This window comes from Thalassophryne amazonica, chromosome 6, assembly GCF_902500255.1.
Source record: "Thalassophryne amazonica chromosome 6, fThaAma1.1, whole genome shotgun sequence".
In the NCBI taxonomy this organism is placed as follows: Eukaryota; Metazoa; Chordata; class Actinopteri; order Batrachoidiformes; family Batrachoididae; genus Thalassophryne; species Thalassophryne amazonica.
The window spans coordinates 66985292-67005118 of record NC_047108.1 but is presented as its reverse complement, the minus strand read 5'-3'; the positions used below and the strand labels follow the sequence as shown (position 1 = coordinate 67005118).

Below are 19827 nucleotides of genomic sequence, written 5' to 3'. Positions count from 1 at the left end.
TCAAACACAAGAGCGTTGAAACCCGAAAAAAAGATTTCTGAAAGCTTTCTGAAATTTTTGCTATTATATCGGAAATGGATTTATTCGAAAGTTCATTGAGGACATCTGTAGTCTGTGGTGGAGGAAGGGCACGTTAAGGTTAGTAATCCTTTTATTTGCTTTACTGACAATTTTCCAGCAGTGGCCGGCACCTTTTGAAGCCAGCCAAATACTATACCTGTTGACCCAAACTAGGTGATTCACACTGTGTTCGTGTGTTTTTGTGTAAACTATGAGCCCGTTCATGTCAATGCATTGTTCTCTGCCTGGAATAATTTGCTCACGTCTATACATTTAGAAGTAGACTCTCTGTTGTCCATCCAGTCCTGTTCCTGTCCACCAGGGGCAGTTCTTGCATATTTTAAAATGGGGCACAACAGTGGCAAACACCTACAGACCCTTCCCATATGACATTGTAGTCAAAGGCCATAGTCATGAGGAAAAAAGGCTGATTGTTAGTCAGGAGCTTTTGTTTTTTTGTTTGTTCATTCATTCATTCATTCGCTGACGCTTATCCAGTCCGTCTGCAGCCTTTGGCCCTTGCCATAGCTGTGGACTATCTACAACCAATCAATGAATCGTTTACAGTTACTGGGTGGGAATAATGCTGTTGAATTGCTTTGACTGGTTGGCTCGCTGCTGCATGAGTGCCTCCCACACGCAGCAGGCTAACCCCACCTCCTGTAGAGAACAAGAGCCTGAGGGACATAAGCAGCACGTCTCGCTGAAATGTTGGTAACTTAAGGTCCTGTCACACCTTGACGATTTAGCCTGTGTGTGCTGACCGTATTAAAAACGCTGGCACATGCTGTCGTACGTATAATAAATTAATGCAGCTGTCACACCTTGATGATTATCCACCGTATGCTGATAGCCCCGTTTCAACCCGGTGGTTCGGGTCGGTACTGCACCGTCAGAAACAGAGTAATTTAACATGATTTTATTTATTTTTTATTTACTTTTTTTTATCTTGGTGGACCATTTTCATTATGTACAGAACGCTGATGAGTGGACTGGCTGTGGGATATGCTGCCGTGAATGAATGGAGGGCTGTCTCTTTAAATGTTGAATTCCTGATCAACGGATCTGATCAGGTCTGATCATCCGCTGATCAGGTCATCACAGACCTCAATAATGAAACGCTGTGATCAAGGGCGTAGGTTTGGTCTCAGCTTTGGTAGGGACAATACCACCCCCGGCCCCCCTGCCCACCACCACCACCCCCTAACCCACTCATACCATTAGACGCACAAGTACAGCATAATACATAACATATGACGACATAATGCTGAATAATTTAACACTTTATTTACAATATTAAGTGTGTAGGCAAACAAACAAATAGCTTAAATAACAAAATTGCACCCAAAATCACGAATCTATTCTATAGGCCTACACCTGAGAGAACAAGACAACAACAAAAAATATACTTGTGGAGCTAAAAAAAAAAAAAAAAAAAAAAGTTTTTGCAACCAAGATGTATAATCTATTCTCTTCATCAATAATGCAGTTGTAGGTATCTGGCAACCTAATTTGCCAAAAAAAAAAAAAAAAAAAAGGGATTTCCAATAACGTACGGTGTATTACGGTAAACGTAAGCCTGTGATGTCATAACGCAGAGGAAAAACACGGAAGTTTCACACTAGTGCGCCGCTGATTCTCATTACCGTAAGTTCTCATGTAAGCCCTCACTCTGAAAAATTTCAACACTGACAGCAAGCCAAGAACCCGTGCTTTCCAACAGTATGCTATATGTTGCATATATTATGGTAAAGTGCGTTCGGTGACTTTTGAAACGAGGGAAAAGTATGAAAAAGAGCGCAAAACTGACAGAAAAGTACAGAGACAGACAGCAAACATAAATGTAGTAATTTTTGAGGAAAAGGCAGGGTGTTAGTGTCATTTGTGAAGATGTGTTTGTGTGGGTGTGCAGTTTATTTTAAGTGTGGCGCACAGCATTGTTCGCAAGCCCCGCCCTTCTTGTTTTTCTGCACCGGAGCAGTGTTGCCAGATATGAAATATGAAACTATCGTACCAAAACCGCGAAATTATCGTACACAAACAAAACGCATACAACGTAGCTATTTTTGCGTTTTGTTTTTTTTTTTAATTTACAAAGAATTTTGTCACATTTTTAAACAGTAATTATAGTAATGGGGAAACTATGGCACAGAAAGAACACAAATGCACAAGCAAATGCACTACCAGACTAGAAAGATTTTTTTTTTCTGTGAAGGGACACAAACGTGTCAATTACCAGACTAGAAAGAGTCGAATTCAACCTTGAGGTCGCTGTCGTCATCCGATGCCATGGCCACTTGTGCAGATTTTGTTGAACACAGAAAAAATGTTGACACCTCCATAAGGAACTTGAACCTTTTTTTTTTATTTTTCTTGTATATCTCTTTGCTCTTGTATTTTGTTCGTTTGTTATTGCATTTGTTGAAATAAAGTTTCGAAAAAAAAAAAAGATGTTAGCTGGGGAATCTTCCTGTCACGGCAGAGGTTGGATGGGAACTTGTATAGAGAGGGGGCGGGCTTTCAAATGACTTTGTCCCGGTCGCCCAAAGCCAGCAGCAGCCCTGTGTGTGGTGTGTCTTTGATGCCGCCTGAGTGCAACGCCTGCAAAATGATTCTTGGGTGTCAGAGAGAGATGCGTGTTTGGGCAACCAACTGAAATTATCGTACATATTGGATTTTTTCCCATTATTGATCGTACAGAGGGCAAAACTATCGTACAAATACGATAATTATCGTACATCTGGCAACACTGCACCGGAGCCACCCATCCTCTGTGCTCCGGGACCTCCCACTTTACAAATTAAGCACTGCCTGCCACGAGATGCGCTTTGTTTACATCCATGTGAGAAGAACGTGAGCCAATGAAATTGCAACATGGTAACCCTGTCACTCTGGCACATCGAAAACACAAAACGTGACGACTAAAATTATAGTATCGAGTTCGCAAAAAAATTGTGAATGATTTTGATATATAAAAAAAATGCTAAATATTGGTAGGGACTATTTTGCCATCCCAAAATATTGGTTGTGACTTGTCCCTGTAGTCCATATGCAAACCTACGCCCCTGGCTGTGATGATTTAAATTTTTAAAGCACCAGTCGATCGCGATCAGGTGTGATCAGAATGACGTGCTGTGGGATCTGTCTGTGTGATCTGTCGGTGTGATGATCATTGACAGCCACAGCATTTTAAATGTTTAAACAGCGCATTAATCAGGCGTGATCACCCTGATCGATTGATCAGGTCATCTGATGATCACACCACAGCGATGGCGCTTTAAAAGTTTAAATCATCACAGCGCTTCTGTGTGTTCAGAGCGCAGCACCGGCATGAGAAACGCACCTGGAGCAGGAAAAACCACAGAGGGACTTGTTTTAAGATGCTACATTTCCAGCCACAAATTAAAGTATTTTCCAAGGTCATTTTCAAAAATCAGGAGCGTTATGCAGATTCATGTCCATCTGTGATGGTGAATTGGACTGAAATGAACAGGTCAGATAATCTGTGTGTGAATGAAACAGTCGATCTGCATGAGGACCGCAGATTTCAGCCAATCAGTGACCAGCATTAATGGACGGATTTAGACTTATGAGTAAATTATAAGAAAAGTGTGCCAACAATCACATAATTTACCTACAACTTTTGTCCCACACGTCCCGGATGTATGAGTCACACGCTGGCACTCGAAAATTTTCAGGAAGAATTTTTTTGAGAAGCTCAGCTTATCAGGACGTACATCAGCGAGCTTTGGCGTGTTTCAATGTGCGCTTAACTTATAAAAAGCTTATCCTTAACTTATTGGACTTATGTCAGCATTTTTTAATTCAGTTGACATACGCTGGCTAAATCGTCAAAGTGTGAGAGGACCTTTATGAAAACACACATGTAAAGGGCAACATGATGACACCAGCTAAATGGTCATGTTCATCTTTATATGTCGAAAAATGTCTGAAGTAATTATTACAATAGGCCTACTTATGATAAACTGTGGGTCTCGATGCCCTATGGACTCTTTATGATACAGACTTTATGTTGAGAAAGTGAATGCACGGACCCACGTTAGGGGGCGTAAATGAGCGGTCAATAGGATACGAATAAATTACAATTTATTATGCAAGGTGCAAACAAGGTTTCAAATATGCAAAGTCCAATTCAGTAACCAATGGTGACACGTGGGCAGGCCCGAGGGTAGGAGACGCCTATCCAGAGAAGAGCCGGGACCCACGTAGTTCCTCCGTCAGCCGGAGGTCTGCAACACACCAGAACCGCCAAGTCCTGGTACCCCAGGTGGCCACCGCTCGAGGCTGTCGGACCGGTACTGCTGGCAGGAGCAAAAACAGATTAGGTGGGTGTGTGAACACCCAGCAAATATGGGTAGGATGCTCCTGGTAGAACTCCGCCAGGAGGGCGGGATCCAGTATGAAGCTCCTCTTCATCCAGCAGCGTTCCTCTGGGCCATACCCCTCCCAGTCTATCAGATATTGATACCCCCGGCCCCTCCGACAGACATCCAGGAGTTTCTTCACCATCCAGGCCGGTTCTCCGTCGATGATCCGAGCAGGAGGTGACGCCGGTCCAGGGGAGCAGAGGTCCGATGTGTGATATGGCTTGATTCTGGAAACATGAAAAACCGGTTGGATCCGCAGTGAGGCCGGGAGTAGAAGCTTCACTGCGGCTGGGCTGATCACTTTGATGATCTTGTAAGGTCTGATGAAACGGTCGGTCAGTTTTGGGGAGTCCGTTTGCAGAGGAATGTTCTTCGTGGATAGCCAAACCTCCTGCCCGGGCTGGTAAGCTGGGGCCGAGGCTCGTCAGCGGTCCGCATGGTCCTTAGCCTGCGTCCGGGCCTTCAGGAGAGCAGAACAGGCTTTCTTCCACACCCGACGGCATCTTCTGAGGTGGGCCTGGACCGAGGGCACCTCGACCTCCCCCTCGACGGCCGGAAACAACGGGGGTTGATACCCCAAGCAGACCTCAAACGGGGAGAGGCCGGTAGAGGACGACACTTGGCTGTTGTGTGCGTACTCGATCCAGGCCAGGTGTTGACTCCAAGCCGTTGGGTGTGCAGCTGTGACGCATCTTAAGGCTTGCTCCAGGTCCTGGTTAGCCCGCTCTGCTTGACCGTTTGTTTGTGGGTGGTACCCGGATGACAGGCTCACCGTGGCCCCCAGCTCCTTACAAAAGCTCCTCCAGACCTTCGAGGAGAACTGAGGACCATGGTCTGACACAATGTCCGTGGGGATACCATGCAGATGCACGACGTGGTAGACCAAGAGGTCTGCAGTCTCCTGGGTAGTCGGGAGCTTCGGGAGGGCCACGAAGTGGGCCGCCTTTGAGAACCAGTCCACTATCGTCAAAACGACCATCTTCCCCTGGGACGCAGGGAGACCCGTGACAAAATCCAGTCCAATGTGGGACCAGGGGTGACGAGGCACAGGCAATGGCTGGAGGAGCCCCTTCTCCGGCTGGTGTACTGCCTTGCCCCTGTCGCAGGTGGTATAAGCTCGGATGTAGTCCCGTGTGTCCGCTTCTACTGACGGCCACCAGAACCGCTGCCGGACCACTGCCACGGTCCTTCGCACCCCCGGATGGCAGGAGAGCTTGGAACCGTGACAGAAGTCCAATACGGCAGTCCGTGCATCTGGTGGCATGTACAGCCGGTTCGATGGTCTACCTCCCGGATCCGGGTGTCGGGTCAGGGCCTCCCTGATGACTCCCTCCACGTCCCATGTGAGGGTACCGATGATAGTGGACTCCGGCAAGATGGTATCCGGTGGGTCCAACAGCCTGGTTTTGGTTTCCTCTTCATGCACCCGGGACAGTGCTTCGGACCGGATGTTCTTAGTCCCGGGGAGATAGGTGATCTTGAAGTTGAACCTACCAAAAAACAATGACCACCAGGCCTGCCTGGGGTTCAGCCGCTTAGCGGTCTGGATGTATTCCAGGTTCCGGTGGTCAGTAAGAACCACGAACAGGACCACAGCTCCCTCCAACAGATGTCTCCACTCCTCAAGGGCCTCTTTCACAGCCAGGAGTTCCCGATTGCCAATGTCATAGTTCCGTTTAGCGGGGGTTAACCTGCAGGAGAACTAAGCACAGGGGTGGAGAACACTATCGGACTCCCTGCTCTGGGACAACACGGCTCCTATCCCTGAGTCAGAGGCATCCACTTCAACGATAAACTGGTGGCTAGGATCGGGCTGCACCAGAACTGGTGCAGTCGAAAACCAGTGTTTCAACTCCCTAAACGCGGCTTCGCACTGATCCGACCAGGTGAAGGGGACTTTGGTGGAGGTCAGGGCTGTAAGGGGGCTAACTACCTGACTGTAGCCCTTAATAAACCTCCTGTAAAAATTGGCGAACCCTAGGAACTGTTGAAGCTTCCTACGATTTACCGGTTGGGGCCAATCTCTCACTGCAGCTACCTTAGCCGGATCGGGTGCGACGGAGTTGGAGGAGATAATGAACCCCAAGAAGGACAGAGAGGTGCAATGGAACTCGTACTTCTCGGCCTTCACAAACAGCCGGTTCTCCAATAACCGCTGAAGGACCTGACGGACATGCCTAACATGAGTCTCAGAGTCCTGGGAGAAGATGAGGATATCATCTAGGTATACAAAGACGAATCGGTGCAGGAAATCCCGCAGAACGTCGTTAACCAAAGCCTGGAACGTCGCGGGGGCGTTGGTGAGGCCGAACGGCATGACCAGGTACTCAAAGTGCCCTAAGGGGGTGTTAAATGCTGTCTTCCATTCGTCTCCCTTCCTTATCCGAACTAGATGGTAGGCATTCCTAAGATCCAACTTTGTGAATATTTTGGCTCCATGTAGGAGGTGCGTGAACACTGAATCTAAGAGAGGTAATGGGTATCGGTTGCGAACCGTAATCTCATTCAGCCCTCTATAATCAATGCATGGACGGAGACCGCCGTCCTTCTTGCCCACAAAAAAGAAACCCGCACCTAACGGGGATGAAGAATTTCGGATTAGCCCGGCAGCTAAAGAGTCCCGGATGTAGGTCTCCATTGATTCACGCTCAGGACGTGAGAGGTTGTACAGCCTGCTGGACGGATACTCAGCACCTGGAATCAAATCAATGGCACAATCATACGGTCAATGTGGGGGCAGGGTGAGGGCCAGATCCTTGCTGAAAACGTCAGCAAGGTCATGATACTCAGCCGGCACCTCCGTAAGATTGGGGGGAACTCTGACCTCCTCTTTTACTTCATCGCCAGGTGGCACCGAGGATCTTAAACACTTCCGGTGGCAGGTTTCGCTCCATTGAGCCACAACCCCAGACGCCCAATCGATCCGGGGATTGTGTTTTATCATCCATGGGTAGCCCAAAATAACCCTGGAGGTAGAAGGTGTTACATAGAACACAATCTCCTCCCTGTGATTACCAGAGACGACCAAGGTTAAAGGCCGTGTCTGATGTGTGATTTCTGGTAGTAGGGTGCCATCTAGTGCCCACACCCTCAATGGCGAGGGAAACGCCACCAGAGGGAGCCCTACGGCCTTAGCCCACCTACTATCCAGTAGGTTCCCTTCCGATCCTGTGTCAATCAGTGCTGGAGCGGTAAGGGTTAAATCCCCACAGAGGATTGTGACTGGGAGTCGTGCGCATTTTCGTGGAACGCCCGTGTGGTTAGTATGGCTCACCCTTAGCCCAGTCTCTAAGGGTGAGCGTTGGAGTTTAACCGTTTGGGGCAGTTCTTCTGCACATGCTCACTCGAGCCGCAGTAAAAACACTCTCCATGGGCCAGCCTCCTGAACGACCGCTGGATTTATTCTGTTTGGCGGCAGATCTACTGGAGGAGGAGTGGCTGCAGCCGCGCCTGACACGTTCGTGTCTACCTGCGCGGTGAGAGCCTCCATCCTATGGCTGAGGTTAGCATTCTGCTCGGTTAATAAGTCCATACGAGCAGCAAGGTTAGACAAAATGTGCTGCAGCTCACCCAGCGATCCTCCCGGTAGATTCTGCACACCTTGCACTTCCATCGATCGGTCATCAGGTGGTAAACGCCCCTCGGAGTCCATGACGTGGCCGAGTTATCCTGTTGAGAAAGTGAATGCACGGACCCACGTTAGGGGGCATAAATGAGCGGTCAGTGCATTTATTATGCACCTTGCATAATAAATTACAATTTATTATGCAATTATTATGCAATTACAATTTATTATGCAAGGTGCAAACAAGGTTTCAAATAAGCAAAGTCCAATTCAGTAACCAATGGTGACACGTGGGCAGGCCCGAGGGTAGGAGACGCCTATCCAGAGAAGAGCCGGGACCCACGTAGTTCCTCCGCCAGCCGGAGGTCTGCAACACACCAGAACCGCCAAGTCCTGGTACCCCAGGTGGCCACCGCTCGAGGCTGTCGGACCGGTACTGCTGGCAGGAGCAAAAACAGATTAGGTGGGTGTGTACACTCAGCAAACAGTCAGCAAAACACAGTAATCCTCCTGTAGGAAAAATCCAGAAACTCCCAGAGAGCAGAGGAAAACTGAGAGCGTGCAGTACCAGTAGTATACTTAGAAATGTGGAAGGTGAGGAGTGGAAACGCCAGCTCCTCCAAACTTCCACAAACCCAGCTCCAAGCTGAAAATATACACAGGTCATGACTGCAAAGACTTCAGTAACAATAAATGTGCGAACGGCACAAAAAAGGCTGAGTAGGTTTACCTGTAGGGTAAGCTGATAACTAGGCAGAGTTATGGTGTCTCTCCCAGGCTATTATGGTGTGGTGATGATGATGATAAACAGTTGATGACAGCCTAGCGGTGCGCACCTGGTGGTGCCAAAAGAGGCCAACAGGCCAGTGCGCCCACTTCAGGGCAAAAAGGTGCCCGCATGGCAGGGCGCCATCTGGTGGTGGGCCAGCAGTACCTCCTCTTCAGCAGCCCACACAACACTTTATTTTTTATTCTTAAAACTTACTTGTGTGAAGTGCCTTGAGGCAACTTTGTTGTGATTTGGTGCTATATGAATGAAATTGAATTGAAATTGAAATTCACCAACAATACTGATTAATTACGTTGAGTCTTTTTATTTTAGTCATTATTTTATTTGCATTACTGCACCTCCCCATGTAAAACTAATCCCAACCAAATAGGGCTTAAGATGTTTCTAGATGACATTGTGAAGTGTAGTGAGAGTAGGGCACAGGTTGAGGTGAGTCTGGAGAGGTGGAGGCAAGAGGCACACATTGGGAATGAAATTATTATTATTATTATAGCACTGATAAGCACTGCTTCTGCCTACGCCTTTTGGGCACTATGTACATTGTTTTATTTTTCTTTTCTCTTTTTCTTTTCTTTAACCACTTTGTCCATGGGTTTTGTTTGTTTGTGTATGAGGTATTTTTGTTAAGCATACATGTGCCTAATAAATTCAATTCAATTCAAAGCACAGGAATGGCTTGGAGGTCGTGATGGTGAGAAAAAGATAGGAGGTGGATCTGGAGGTGGCAGAGGTGAAGATGCTGTGATTTTAATTGGGAGTAATGAGGATGGACAGGATTAGGAATAAGCATTTCAGAGAGAGTGTAACTCATACGGCTTGGAGACAAAGTCAAAGAAGTGAGATTGAGATGATTTGAACGTAGAGAGGAGGGATGCAGGGTATATACGAGGAAGGATGCTGAAGATGGACCCACCAGGCAGGAGGAGAAGAGTATGGTCAAAGAGGATGTTTATGAATGTACAGAGGGAGGACATGAAGGTGGCTAGCGGGACAGAAGAAAGATGCAGAGGACAGGGTGAGATGAAAGGGAGCAGCAGAAAGAAAAAGCAAAAACTTTATTTTCCAGTTATTACAACAGTACAACTAATGGTTGGATAATACTGAACTGGCACCATTATAACATAAACATTATCATTTAAGTTTTATCCTTTATGTTTTCATCTTACCATGTAAGGTAATCTGTTTTTAATACAAGCATTACCTGTCGTAAAAAAGTTAAGTAAACCTGTTTGTTTGTTTTCAGGATCGGATACGAGAAATAATTAGTGTTACAATGATGTGTTCTGTCCCTCCAGAATTGCTACGAGTGGTGAAAATGTATAAAATGAATTTGCCTGTGGATGACGACATAGATAAGGCTGTGGAGAGGCGACGATCTGCAGAGGCTGCACGCAAGGCCCGGGTTTTCAACACCAGGCTCCGTGTGATAGGCCTCGATGTGGATGCCCTCAACCAACAGATCACAGAGAAAAAGCATCAGCAAGAAGTAGAGAGATTGCAGAACAAAGCTGCTGGTAATTTGTGTTCAGAATGAGAGCAGTGAAGCATGGAAATCAGACTAGTTTTATTACTAACACATGGTACAACTTGGCTTGCAGTTCATTATGACTTAATATGAATGTTTCCCAGTGAAACTATCCTGACTTATAGCATTTGGCTTTTATCCTCACTAAACAATCAGCCAATTATCAAGATAATTAATAGCTTTTCTGACAATTGGGTGGTCGAATAATCAGCACTGCTTTTATTCATATCTTGAAGAATGGAGGTCAGTTTGTGATGGCTGCTTCCAGATTCACCTTCACTTAAATTTATATAAAGCAAAACTCAAGTTTTGGACTTTGAGAATTGCTGACATGTAGATTTATTACCATTATAACCCAGATGAACGGATGAAGAGCTATGGTGAACAGCTGTTGCAGCAAGACAGAGATGAAAAAGAGAAGCGGGCCTCTCTGCACACAGAACTCACCCAGTATTGGGCCACTCAGCAGTGTGTGAAAGACTCTCCAGATGCTGATTTCAAGTTTAACCTGAAGGGGGCATACAAGCCCACCATTCCAGAAAGTTCTTTGGGCCCTGCCAGTATGCAAATCTTCAAGGTAGGGAAAATGCTTTATCTCAAGAACAGTGGAACAAAATCCTTAGAATGAGGTAATAAATAATCTCATTACACCTTCAGCACTGCTTTCTTTCTGTGTTTACAGGGAGAGGGTATCGGAGAGGAGCAAAAGCGGAAAGCGCAAATGCAAATGACAGAAAGAGATCTCCGAGCACAGAAAGAAGACTATGAGAGAAGGTGCATGGCAGAAAAGCACAAAGGTGAAAACATAATACAAATAGAACCACTCACTGATGAGCTAATATCATCTCCATAAATTACACACGTTTCATGCTTTCCTGCGAAGTCACATAGTCCTACACAGTGCGTTTACTGCCAGGTCCCATTGACAGAGAGCCTCATAGGAGAGAGAGCCATGTGTGAGTGTCATTGGAGTCAAACCAAAGGTGTGATAAATATATGCCAGAGATTTGTTATAAACAAAGGTTGATTGATAAATGCTGCTGCATGCAAGAATTTGAAGATTTCCAGTGATTAAAATAAAAATTGTGTATTTAAAACAGTTACGAGAGAAACAGTATTTCACTTCCCAGATTGCTGTAGAATGCAGGAATAAAGCTATAGTTTCAGTTTTAAATATTCTGGGGGGACATGGCCCAGACTCCTTAGTAAGGGCATGCTTTTGGAACACCCAACCAAGTCACAACCCCCCACCCTTCACCTGAAGCTAGAGCCACCCCTGCACATGTTAACACACAGGAGAGGTTCTGAAATGCTTGTTTGTCTCACAGAGATGCTTGTGAGCAAAGAGCTAATGCGTCAGGACCTGAAGGCACTTCAGCTTGATAAACTAGAGGAGTGTAAGAGAGCCGCTCGCATCGCACTTGACAACTTCAATCAAGCTCTGGTACAGCACAAAAACACACAAACACACTTGTCTACATGTGACCAGCAGATACAGCTGCAGGAATCGATGATTTGAGCTGTAGCATAATGTTCTCAGTTGGGATTTTGAAATTAAAATCACTAAATAATGATAAGTGATGCATGCACACGCACACACTTGCTGAAGCAAGACAGCCAACATATTAGTTGGGACCAGGAAACATTGGATGGTAAAACTGCTTTGATGTATGCGTAGTCCCGGTATACGGTGTGCTTCTATTCAGCGCTCTCTAATTTGCCCGAATGCACTCTGTTGAATCTTCCTTTGGGAGTCATCATTATAAATCTTTCATGTCTTATTTTTCATGACATTACTGTGTGCGGTTTCTCCAGCAACCACTCACATTCACGATGCGCAAGCAAATACAGCCAATTGAGTATGTCCCAGCAAGATATTAAGCACATGGTTGATTGACTCCAGCCACATTTAACATTGGGGTTTATTAGCCTCTTGTTGTCATCAAGGGATTGATCAATCATCTTCCTGTAAATCAGAGGTTAGGCCTCAAAGTGTCCTGTTCCTTCACAGGCTGCACAGCAGGCAGAGAACCTGAAGGACAACCACAGGCGAGAGCAAATGGAGGACCATGCAGACATTTGGCACACTCTGACATCTGACATGATGACAGAAGGTGCAGTGGTGGCAAGAACAAAGGTGGGAGGAGGGAGGTCAGCCAGGGTTCTGACAGACAGGTGGAAGGGGATGAGCCCAGAGGAGCTGAGTGCAATCCACAGGGAAAGAGAAGCACAGTGTGTGGAGAGACAGGTACCAAAATCACCTGAAAGACAACTCCCAAACCCACAGCACACTTACTCATGGCTAGTGGTTAAGCAATTAAGACCTTCCAATTGTCTTTTTGATTCTGTTCCCGCACGATTTTTAAAAAGTGTTATTTCTGTCCTTGGGCCATATATTTTAAATGTTATGAATGTTTCTCTTTTATCTGGTTGTGTTCCAGGAGTTTTAAAACATGCTGTAGTTCAGCCTCTCCTCAAAAAGCCCACCTTGGATCCTAATATTCTTGTCAATTATAGGCCCGTTTCAAAGTTGCCATTTTTAGCTAAAATCCTTGAGAAAATTGTCTATGATCAGTTTCAGTCTCATTTGGATTCTAATGGCATTTTTGAAAAATTCCAGTCTGGCTTCAAATCACTGCGTAGTACTGAAACAGCACTGTTGAAGGTTTTTAATGATCTCCTTTTAATTGTTGACTCTGGTTGCTCTGGGATTTTAGTTTTGTTGGATTTGACTGCAGCCTTTGACACGGTTGATCACTGTATTTTACTGTCCCATCTGGAGTATTATGCACGTTTTAAAGGCACAGCACTGGAGTGGTTTAGATCTTATCTTAGAGACCGTAGTTTCTCTGTGCACCTTGGACCACACCAGTCCAGCTCAGCACCTTTAAATTATGGTGTTCTACAAGGCTCTGTTTTGGGTCCTGCTCTTTTTTCACTGTATATGCTGCCACTTGGCACCATATTCAGAAAATACAACTTGGCCTTCCATTTTTATGCTGATGACCTGCAAATCTATCTGCCACTTAAGCTCCCATCAAATTCTCTTACTATTTTAGTAAATTGTCTGCAGGAAGTGAAAACTTGGTTGGCTCAAAACTTTCTAATTCTCAATGAGAATAAAACTGAAATAGTTAGTTTTGGCCCTGCATGGTCATCTGGTTCATGTGATGTGCTTGGTCCTTTGTCTTCCTGTGTGCATGATTCTGTCAGAAATTTGGGGGTCATTTTTGACAGCTCCTGCAAAATGGACAAGCAAATTAATTCTGTGGTAAAGGCCAGTTTCTACCAACTTAGAATTTTGAGAAAAGTGAAGGCTTACCTCCCAGCGTGTGATTTTGAGCGAGTTATTCACTTGTTTATAACATCTCGTTTAGATTATTGTAACTCACTCTACTGTGGACTGGACCAGTCGTCTCTAAAGCATCTGCAGCAGGTTCAGAACGCTGCTGCACGACTGCTCACGGGGATGAGGAAACGAGAGCACATCACCCCTGTGTTGGCCTCGCTCCACTGGCTCCCAGTCACATTCAGGATTGATTTTAAGATCCTGCTGCTTGTGTTCAAGTGTTTAAATGGTTTGGCTCCCGAATACCTCTCTGATCTTTTGACTCCTTATGTTCCGGTCAGATCAGTGAGGTCAGAAAGCCAGCTTTTATTAAATGTGCCCAGATCTCGATTAAAAACTTGAGGTGATCGGGCTTTTTCGGTGGCTGCGCCTAAACTCTGGAACAGTTTGCCTTTGCATATCAGAGCTGCTCCATCTCTTGAGTCTTTTAAATCTGTTCTTAAGACTCATTTTTATGCTTTGGCTTTTAATACAATTTAAGCTGTGTGTCTGGTTTTATGTTTTTGTATATTTTGGAATTTTAATGCTCTGTTTTGGTGGTATGGTTTTTGATATTGTTTTTACTGTGAAGCACTTTGGGCAGCTGCTGTTGTTGTAAATGTGCTATATAAATAAAATTGACATTGACATTGACATTGACATGGCTGTGCAAGACCTTAAGAAGAATTTAGAAGTAGAAATGATTATCATGATATTTCGCTGTAGTATTTCAAAAGGAATCTATTATTTCTTGGCATCTTTAGAAGCAGCGTGATGCCGAAAAGGTTCTGGATGCAGCTTGGCACCTCCAGCAACTGAGGTTTTCCAGAGAAGCAGAGGAGGAGGAGAAGAAACAAGCAGGACTGAGGGCAGAGATGAGGATTCAAATGGACCAGTACAATATGCATCTGGCCAAAGAGCAGCAGATAAAGTGAGCACAGCTTTCACAGCAGTCAGTTTATATGACATATTATTGAATTTACTCTGCAGCTGAGTCCATATACTGGAGACAATTGCAGTACTTACTATGTTTCTGTATCTCTGTCTGCCAGACAGGAATACCTGAACAAGAAGGTGTACACCAACAAACCCACTAAGGACTACTTTCTTCAATTTAACACCAGCTCCCGCTGATAACGCACCACATGGCACAGTATTGTTTTTAACAGTGAAATGTTTTGGCACATTTCTGATTTTTTTCCTACTCCTGTTTTTTTTTTTTTTTTTTTTTTTGCATATTTGTCAAACGTAATTGCCTCAGATGCTCATACAAAATGTAACAGGATAAAAACAACTCGAATCAACATATAATACAGCTGATTGATGTTGTGTTACCATTGCAGGCCCCATGTCTACCAATAAAATGCTTCCTTTCTTGAAATCACAAATCATTAGAATTGGCCAAGGCATTTGTTTGGGAAAGGTGAGCTGAGCCTTTATGTTTCTCATAGCAGTGGTTTTCATCTGGCTATACTCTCCCTTTGGTGTCATTGTCTGTCCCTTGGATAGTTGTTCCCTACAGCAGGATGGGTGCAGACAGTCCTTTGGGAAAAGACAGCCAGAGTTTGTTTCCATGGCAGGATGTGGGTCTGACTTGAATATTACATCCTTCTGGTAATGGAGGGGTTGATGTGCCTCTTGTGCTGGAGGATTTACAGTGCATTCAAAAATTATTCACAGCACTTCACTTTTCCCGCATATTGTTATGTTACAGTCTTATTCCAAAATGGATTAAATTTTTTGTTCTCAAAATTCTACACACAATACCCCATAATGACAATGTGATGAAAGGTTCTTTGAGATTTTTGAAAATGTATTAAAAATAAATAAACTAAGAAACCACATGTACGTTAGTATTCACAGCCTTTGCCATGGACCTCAAAATTGAGCTCAGGTGCGTCCTTTTTCCATTGATCATCCTTGGGATGTTTCTGTGGTTTAATTCAATTCAATTTTATTTATATAGCGCGAAATCACAACAAACAGTTGCCCCAAGGCGCTTTATATTGTAAGGCAAGGCCATACAATAATTACGTAAAAACCCCAACGGTCAAAACGACCCCCTGTGAGCAAGCACTTGGCGACAGTGGGAAGGAAAAACTCCCTTTTAACAGGAAGAAACCTCCAGCAGAACCAGGCTCAGGGAGGGGCAGTCTTCTGCTGGGACTGGTTGGGGCTGAGGGAGAGAACCAGGAAAAAGACATGCTGTGGAGGGGAGCAGAGATCAATCACTAATGATTAAATGCAGAGTGGTGCATACAAAGCAAAAAGAGAAAGAAACACTCAGTGCATTATGGGAACCCCCCAGCAGTCTAAGTCTATAGCAGCATAACTAAGGGATGGTTCAGGGTCACCTGATCCAGCCCTAACTATAAGCTTTAGCAAAAAGGAAAGTTTTAAGCCTAATCTTAAAAGTAGAGAGGGTGTCTGTCTCCCTGATCCGAATTGGGAGCTGGTTCCACAGGAGAGGAGCCTGAAAGCTGAAGGCTCTGCCTCCCATTCTACTCTTACAAACCCTAGGAACTACAAGTAAGCCTGCAGTCTGAGAGCGAAGCGCTCTATTGGGGTGATATGGTACTATGAGGTCCCTAAGATAAGAAGGGACCTGATTATTCAAAACCTTATAAGTAAGAAGAAGAATTTTAAATTCTATTCTAGAATTAACAGGAAGCCAATGAAGAAAGGCCAATATGGGTGAGATATGCTCTCTCCTTCTAGTCCCCGTCAGTACTCTAGCTGCAGCATTTTGAATTAACTGAAGGCTTTTCAGGGAACTTTAGGACAACCTGATAATAATGAATTACAATAGTCCAGCCTAGAGGAAATAAATGCATGAATTAGTTTTTCAGCATCACTCTGAGACAAGACCTTTCTAATTTTAGAGATATTGCGTAAATGCAAAAAAGCAGTCTTACATATTTGTTTAATATGCGCTTTGAATGACATATCCTGATCAAAAATGACTCCAAGATTTCTCACAGTATTACTAGAGGTCAGGGTAATGCCATCCAGAGTAAGGATCTGGGTAGACACCATGTTTCTAAGATTTGTGGGGCCAAGTACAATAACTTCAGTTTTATCTGAGTTTAAAAGCAGGAAATTAGAGGTCATCCATGTCCTTATGTCTGTAAGACAATCCTGCAGTTTAGCTAATTGGTGTGTGTCCTCTGGCTTCATGGATAGATAAAGCTGGGTATCATCTGCATAACAATGAAAATTTAAGCAATGCCGTCTAATAATACTGCCTAAGGGAAGCATGTATAAAGTGAATAAAATTGGTCCTAGCACAGAACCTTGTGGAACTCCATAATTAACCTTAGTCTGTGAAGAAGATTCCCCATTTACATGAACAAATTGTAATCTATTAGATAAATATGATTCAAACCACCGCAGCGCAGTGCCTTTAATACCTATGGCATGCTCTAATCTCTGTAATAAAATTTTATGGTCAACAGTATCAAAAGCAGCACTGAGGTCTAATAGAACAAGCACAGAGATGAGTCCACTGTCTGAGGCCATAAGAAGATCATTTGTAACCTTCACTAATGCTGTTTCTGTACTATGATGAATTCTAAAACCTGACTGAAACTCTTCAAATAGACCATTCCTCTGCAGATGATCAGTTAGCTGTTTTACAACTACCCTTTCAAGAATTTTTGAGAGAAAAGGAAGGTTGGAGATTGACCTATAATTAGCTAAGATAGCTGGGTCAAGTGATGGCTTTTTAAGTAATGGTTTAATTACTGCCACCTTAAAAGCCTGTGGTACATAGTCAACTAATAAAGATAGATTGATCATATTTAAGATCGAAGCATTAAATAATGGTAGGGCTTCCTTGAGCAGCCTGGTAGGAATTGGAGTCCACCTGGGGACAATTCAGTTGATTGGACATGATTTGGAAAGGCACACACCTGTCTACATACGAGATCTATTAGAAAAGAAACCGACCTTATTATTTTTTTTCAAAAACCATATGGATTTGAATCACGTGTGATTGCATCAGACAAGCTTGAACCCTCGTGCGCATGCGTGAGTTTTTCCACGCCTGTCGGTTGCGTCATTCACCTGTGAGCAGGCTTTGAGTGAGGAGTGGTCCACCCCCTCGGCGGATTTTCATTGTCAGGAAATGGTGGAATGATTTGGGCTTTTTCTCCATCAGAATTTTTTCAGAAACTGTTAGAGACTGGCAGCTGGAAACCATTCGAAAAATTTATCTGGCTTTCGGTGAAAATTTTACGGGCTTCACAGAGAATAAGGACTGTTACTACAGCTTTAAGGACGGCTTTAAGGACGCTCGGCGTTCCGCGCTCTGTGCCGCCATCGAGAGCCACAAACTACCGGATCATTTCTAAACGGATGGCTCTGTGGAGCCGGGACCGTCGTGTGCACTTTCTCTGGTTATCACAAGAGCTGGACATCAACCATTTTCCGGCAGATTTCACTTTTAACAAGAGATTTTGTCATGGAAAGCCTAGCGGAGGCTTCGTGCGTCACGACCGATTTGCTGATGGAGCGAGACAAAGGAATACCTCCGTTTTGGTCTCACAGGACGGCTTTGAGATGGCGTTCAGACAGCTGTCGGTGGATTTTCCATCGAGTGATTATCCGAGAAATTGTGGATGTGCCTGGACATGCCAGAACATGTCCCGTGAGGCTTCATCACGGCGTTGCTGTGCGCCATGCGGCACTGCCGCAATGCACGAAGCCTCCGCTCCTCTTTCCATGACAAAAACTCCTGTAACAGTGGAATGTGCCGTTCATTTCCAAACTGGACGCTGTGTTTTTTTAGGAATTGTGAAAAGACGTGGACATCAGCACTTTTTCAGCACAGAGGAATTCCGCGTGTCGCGGCGGTGCCGCATGGCGCAAAGCAACGCCGTGATGAAGCCTCATGGGACATGTTCTGGCATGTCCAGGCACATCCACAATTTCTCGGATAATCACTCGATGGAAAAACCACTGACAGCTGTCTGAATGCCATCTCAAAGCCGTCCTGTGAGACCAAAACGGAGGTGTTCCTTTGTCTCGCTCCATCAGCAAATCGGTCGTGACGCGCGAAGCCTCTGCTCGGCTTTCCATGACAAAATCTCTTGTTAAAAGTGAAATCTGCCGGAAAATGGCTGATGTCCAGCTCTTGTGATAACCAGAGAAAGTGCACACGACGGTCTCGGATCCACAGAGCCATCCGTTTAGAAATGATCCGGTAGTTTGTGGCTCTCGATGGCGGCACGGAGCGTGGCGCGCCGAGTGTCCTTAAAGCCGTCCTTAAAGCTGTAGTAACAGTCCTTATTCTCTGTGAAGCCCGTAAAATTTTCACCGAAAGCCAGATAAATTTTTCGAATGGTTTCCAGCTGCCAGTCTCTAACAGTTTCTGAAAAAATTCTGATGGAAAAAAAGCCCAAATCATTCCGCCATTTCCTGACAATGAAAATCCGCCGAGGGGGCTGGACCACTCCTCACTCAAAGCCTGCTCACAGGCGAATGACGCAACTGACAGGCGTGGAAAAACTCATGCATGCGCACGAGGGTTCAAGCTTGTCTGACGCAATCACACATGATTCAAATCCATATGGTTTTTGAAAAAAATAAAAAGGTTGGTTTCTTTTCTAATAGACCTCGTATAAGGTCCCACAGTTGACAGTCCATGTCAGAGCACAAACCAAGCATGAAGTCAAAGGAATTGTCTGTAGACCTTAAGACTGGATTGTCTTGAGGCACAAATCTGGGGAAGGGTACAGAAACATTTCTGCTACTTTGAAGGTCCCAATGAGCACAGTGTACTCCAGCATCCATAAATGGAAGAAGTTTGGATCCACCCGGACTCTTCATAGAGCTGGCTGCCCATCTGAACTAAATGATTGGGAGAGAAGGGTGTCAGTTGGAGGTGGCCAAGAACCCAATGGTCACTCTGTCAGAGGTCCAGCATTCCTCTGTGGAGAGAAGAGAACCTTTCAGAAGGGCAACCATCTCTGCAGCAATCCACCAATCAGGCCTGTATGATAGAGTGGCCATACGGAAGCCACTCCTGAGTAGAAGGCACATGGCAGCCCACCTGGACTTTGGCAAAAAGCACCTGAAGGACTCTGAGACCATGAGAAACAAAATTATGTGGTTTGATGAGACAAATATTGAACTCTTTGGTGTGAATGCCAGGCATTATGTTTGGAGAAA

The 19827-nt window shown here is 44.9% G+C and overlaps 1 protein-coding gene across 1 annotated transcript; it reads left to right on the top strand.

Moving 5' to 3' along the window:
* The first annotated feature begins 42 nt into the window (after positions 1-42).
* ribc1 (RIB43A domain with coiled-coils 1) lies at positions 43-15047 on the top strand. The gene is made up of 8 exons (XM_034172374.1): positions 43-138; positions 10099-10317; positions 10688-10905; positions 11011-11125; positions 11657-11772; positions 12340-12576; positions 14421-14587; positions 14709-15047. Exons 2-8 carry the CDS (start codon positions 10119-10121, stop codon positions 14788-14790), a joined length of 1134 nt encoding a protein of 377 aa, XP_034028265.1. The 5' UTR covers positions 43-138; positions 10099-10118; the 3' UTR covers positions 14791-15047.
* The last annotated feature ends 4780 nt before the right edge of the window (positions 15048-19827 follow it).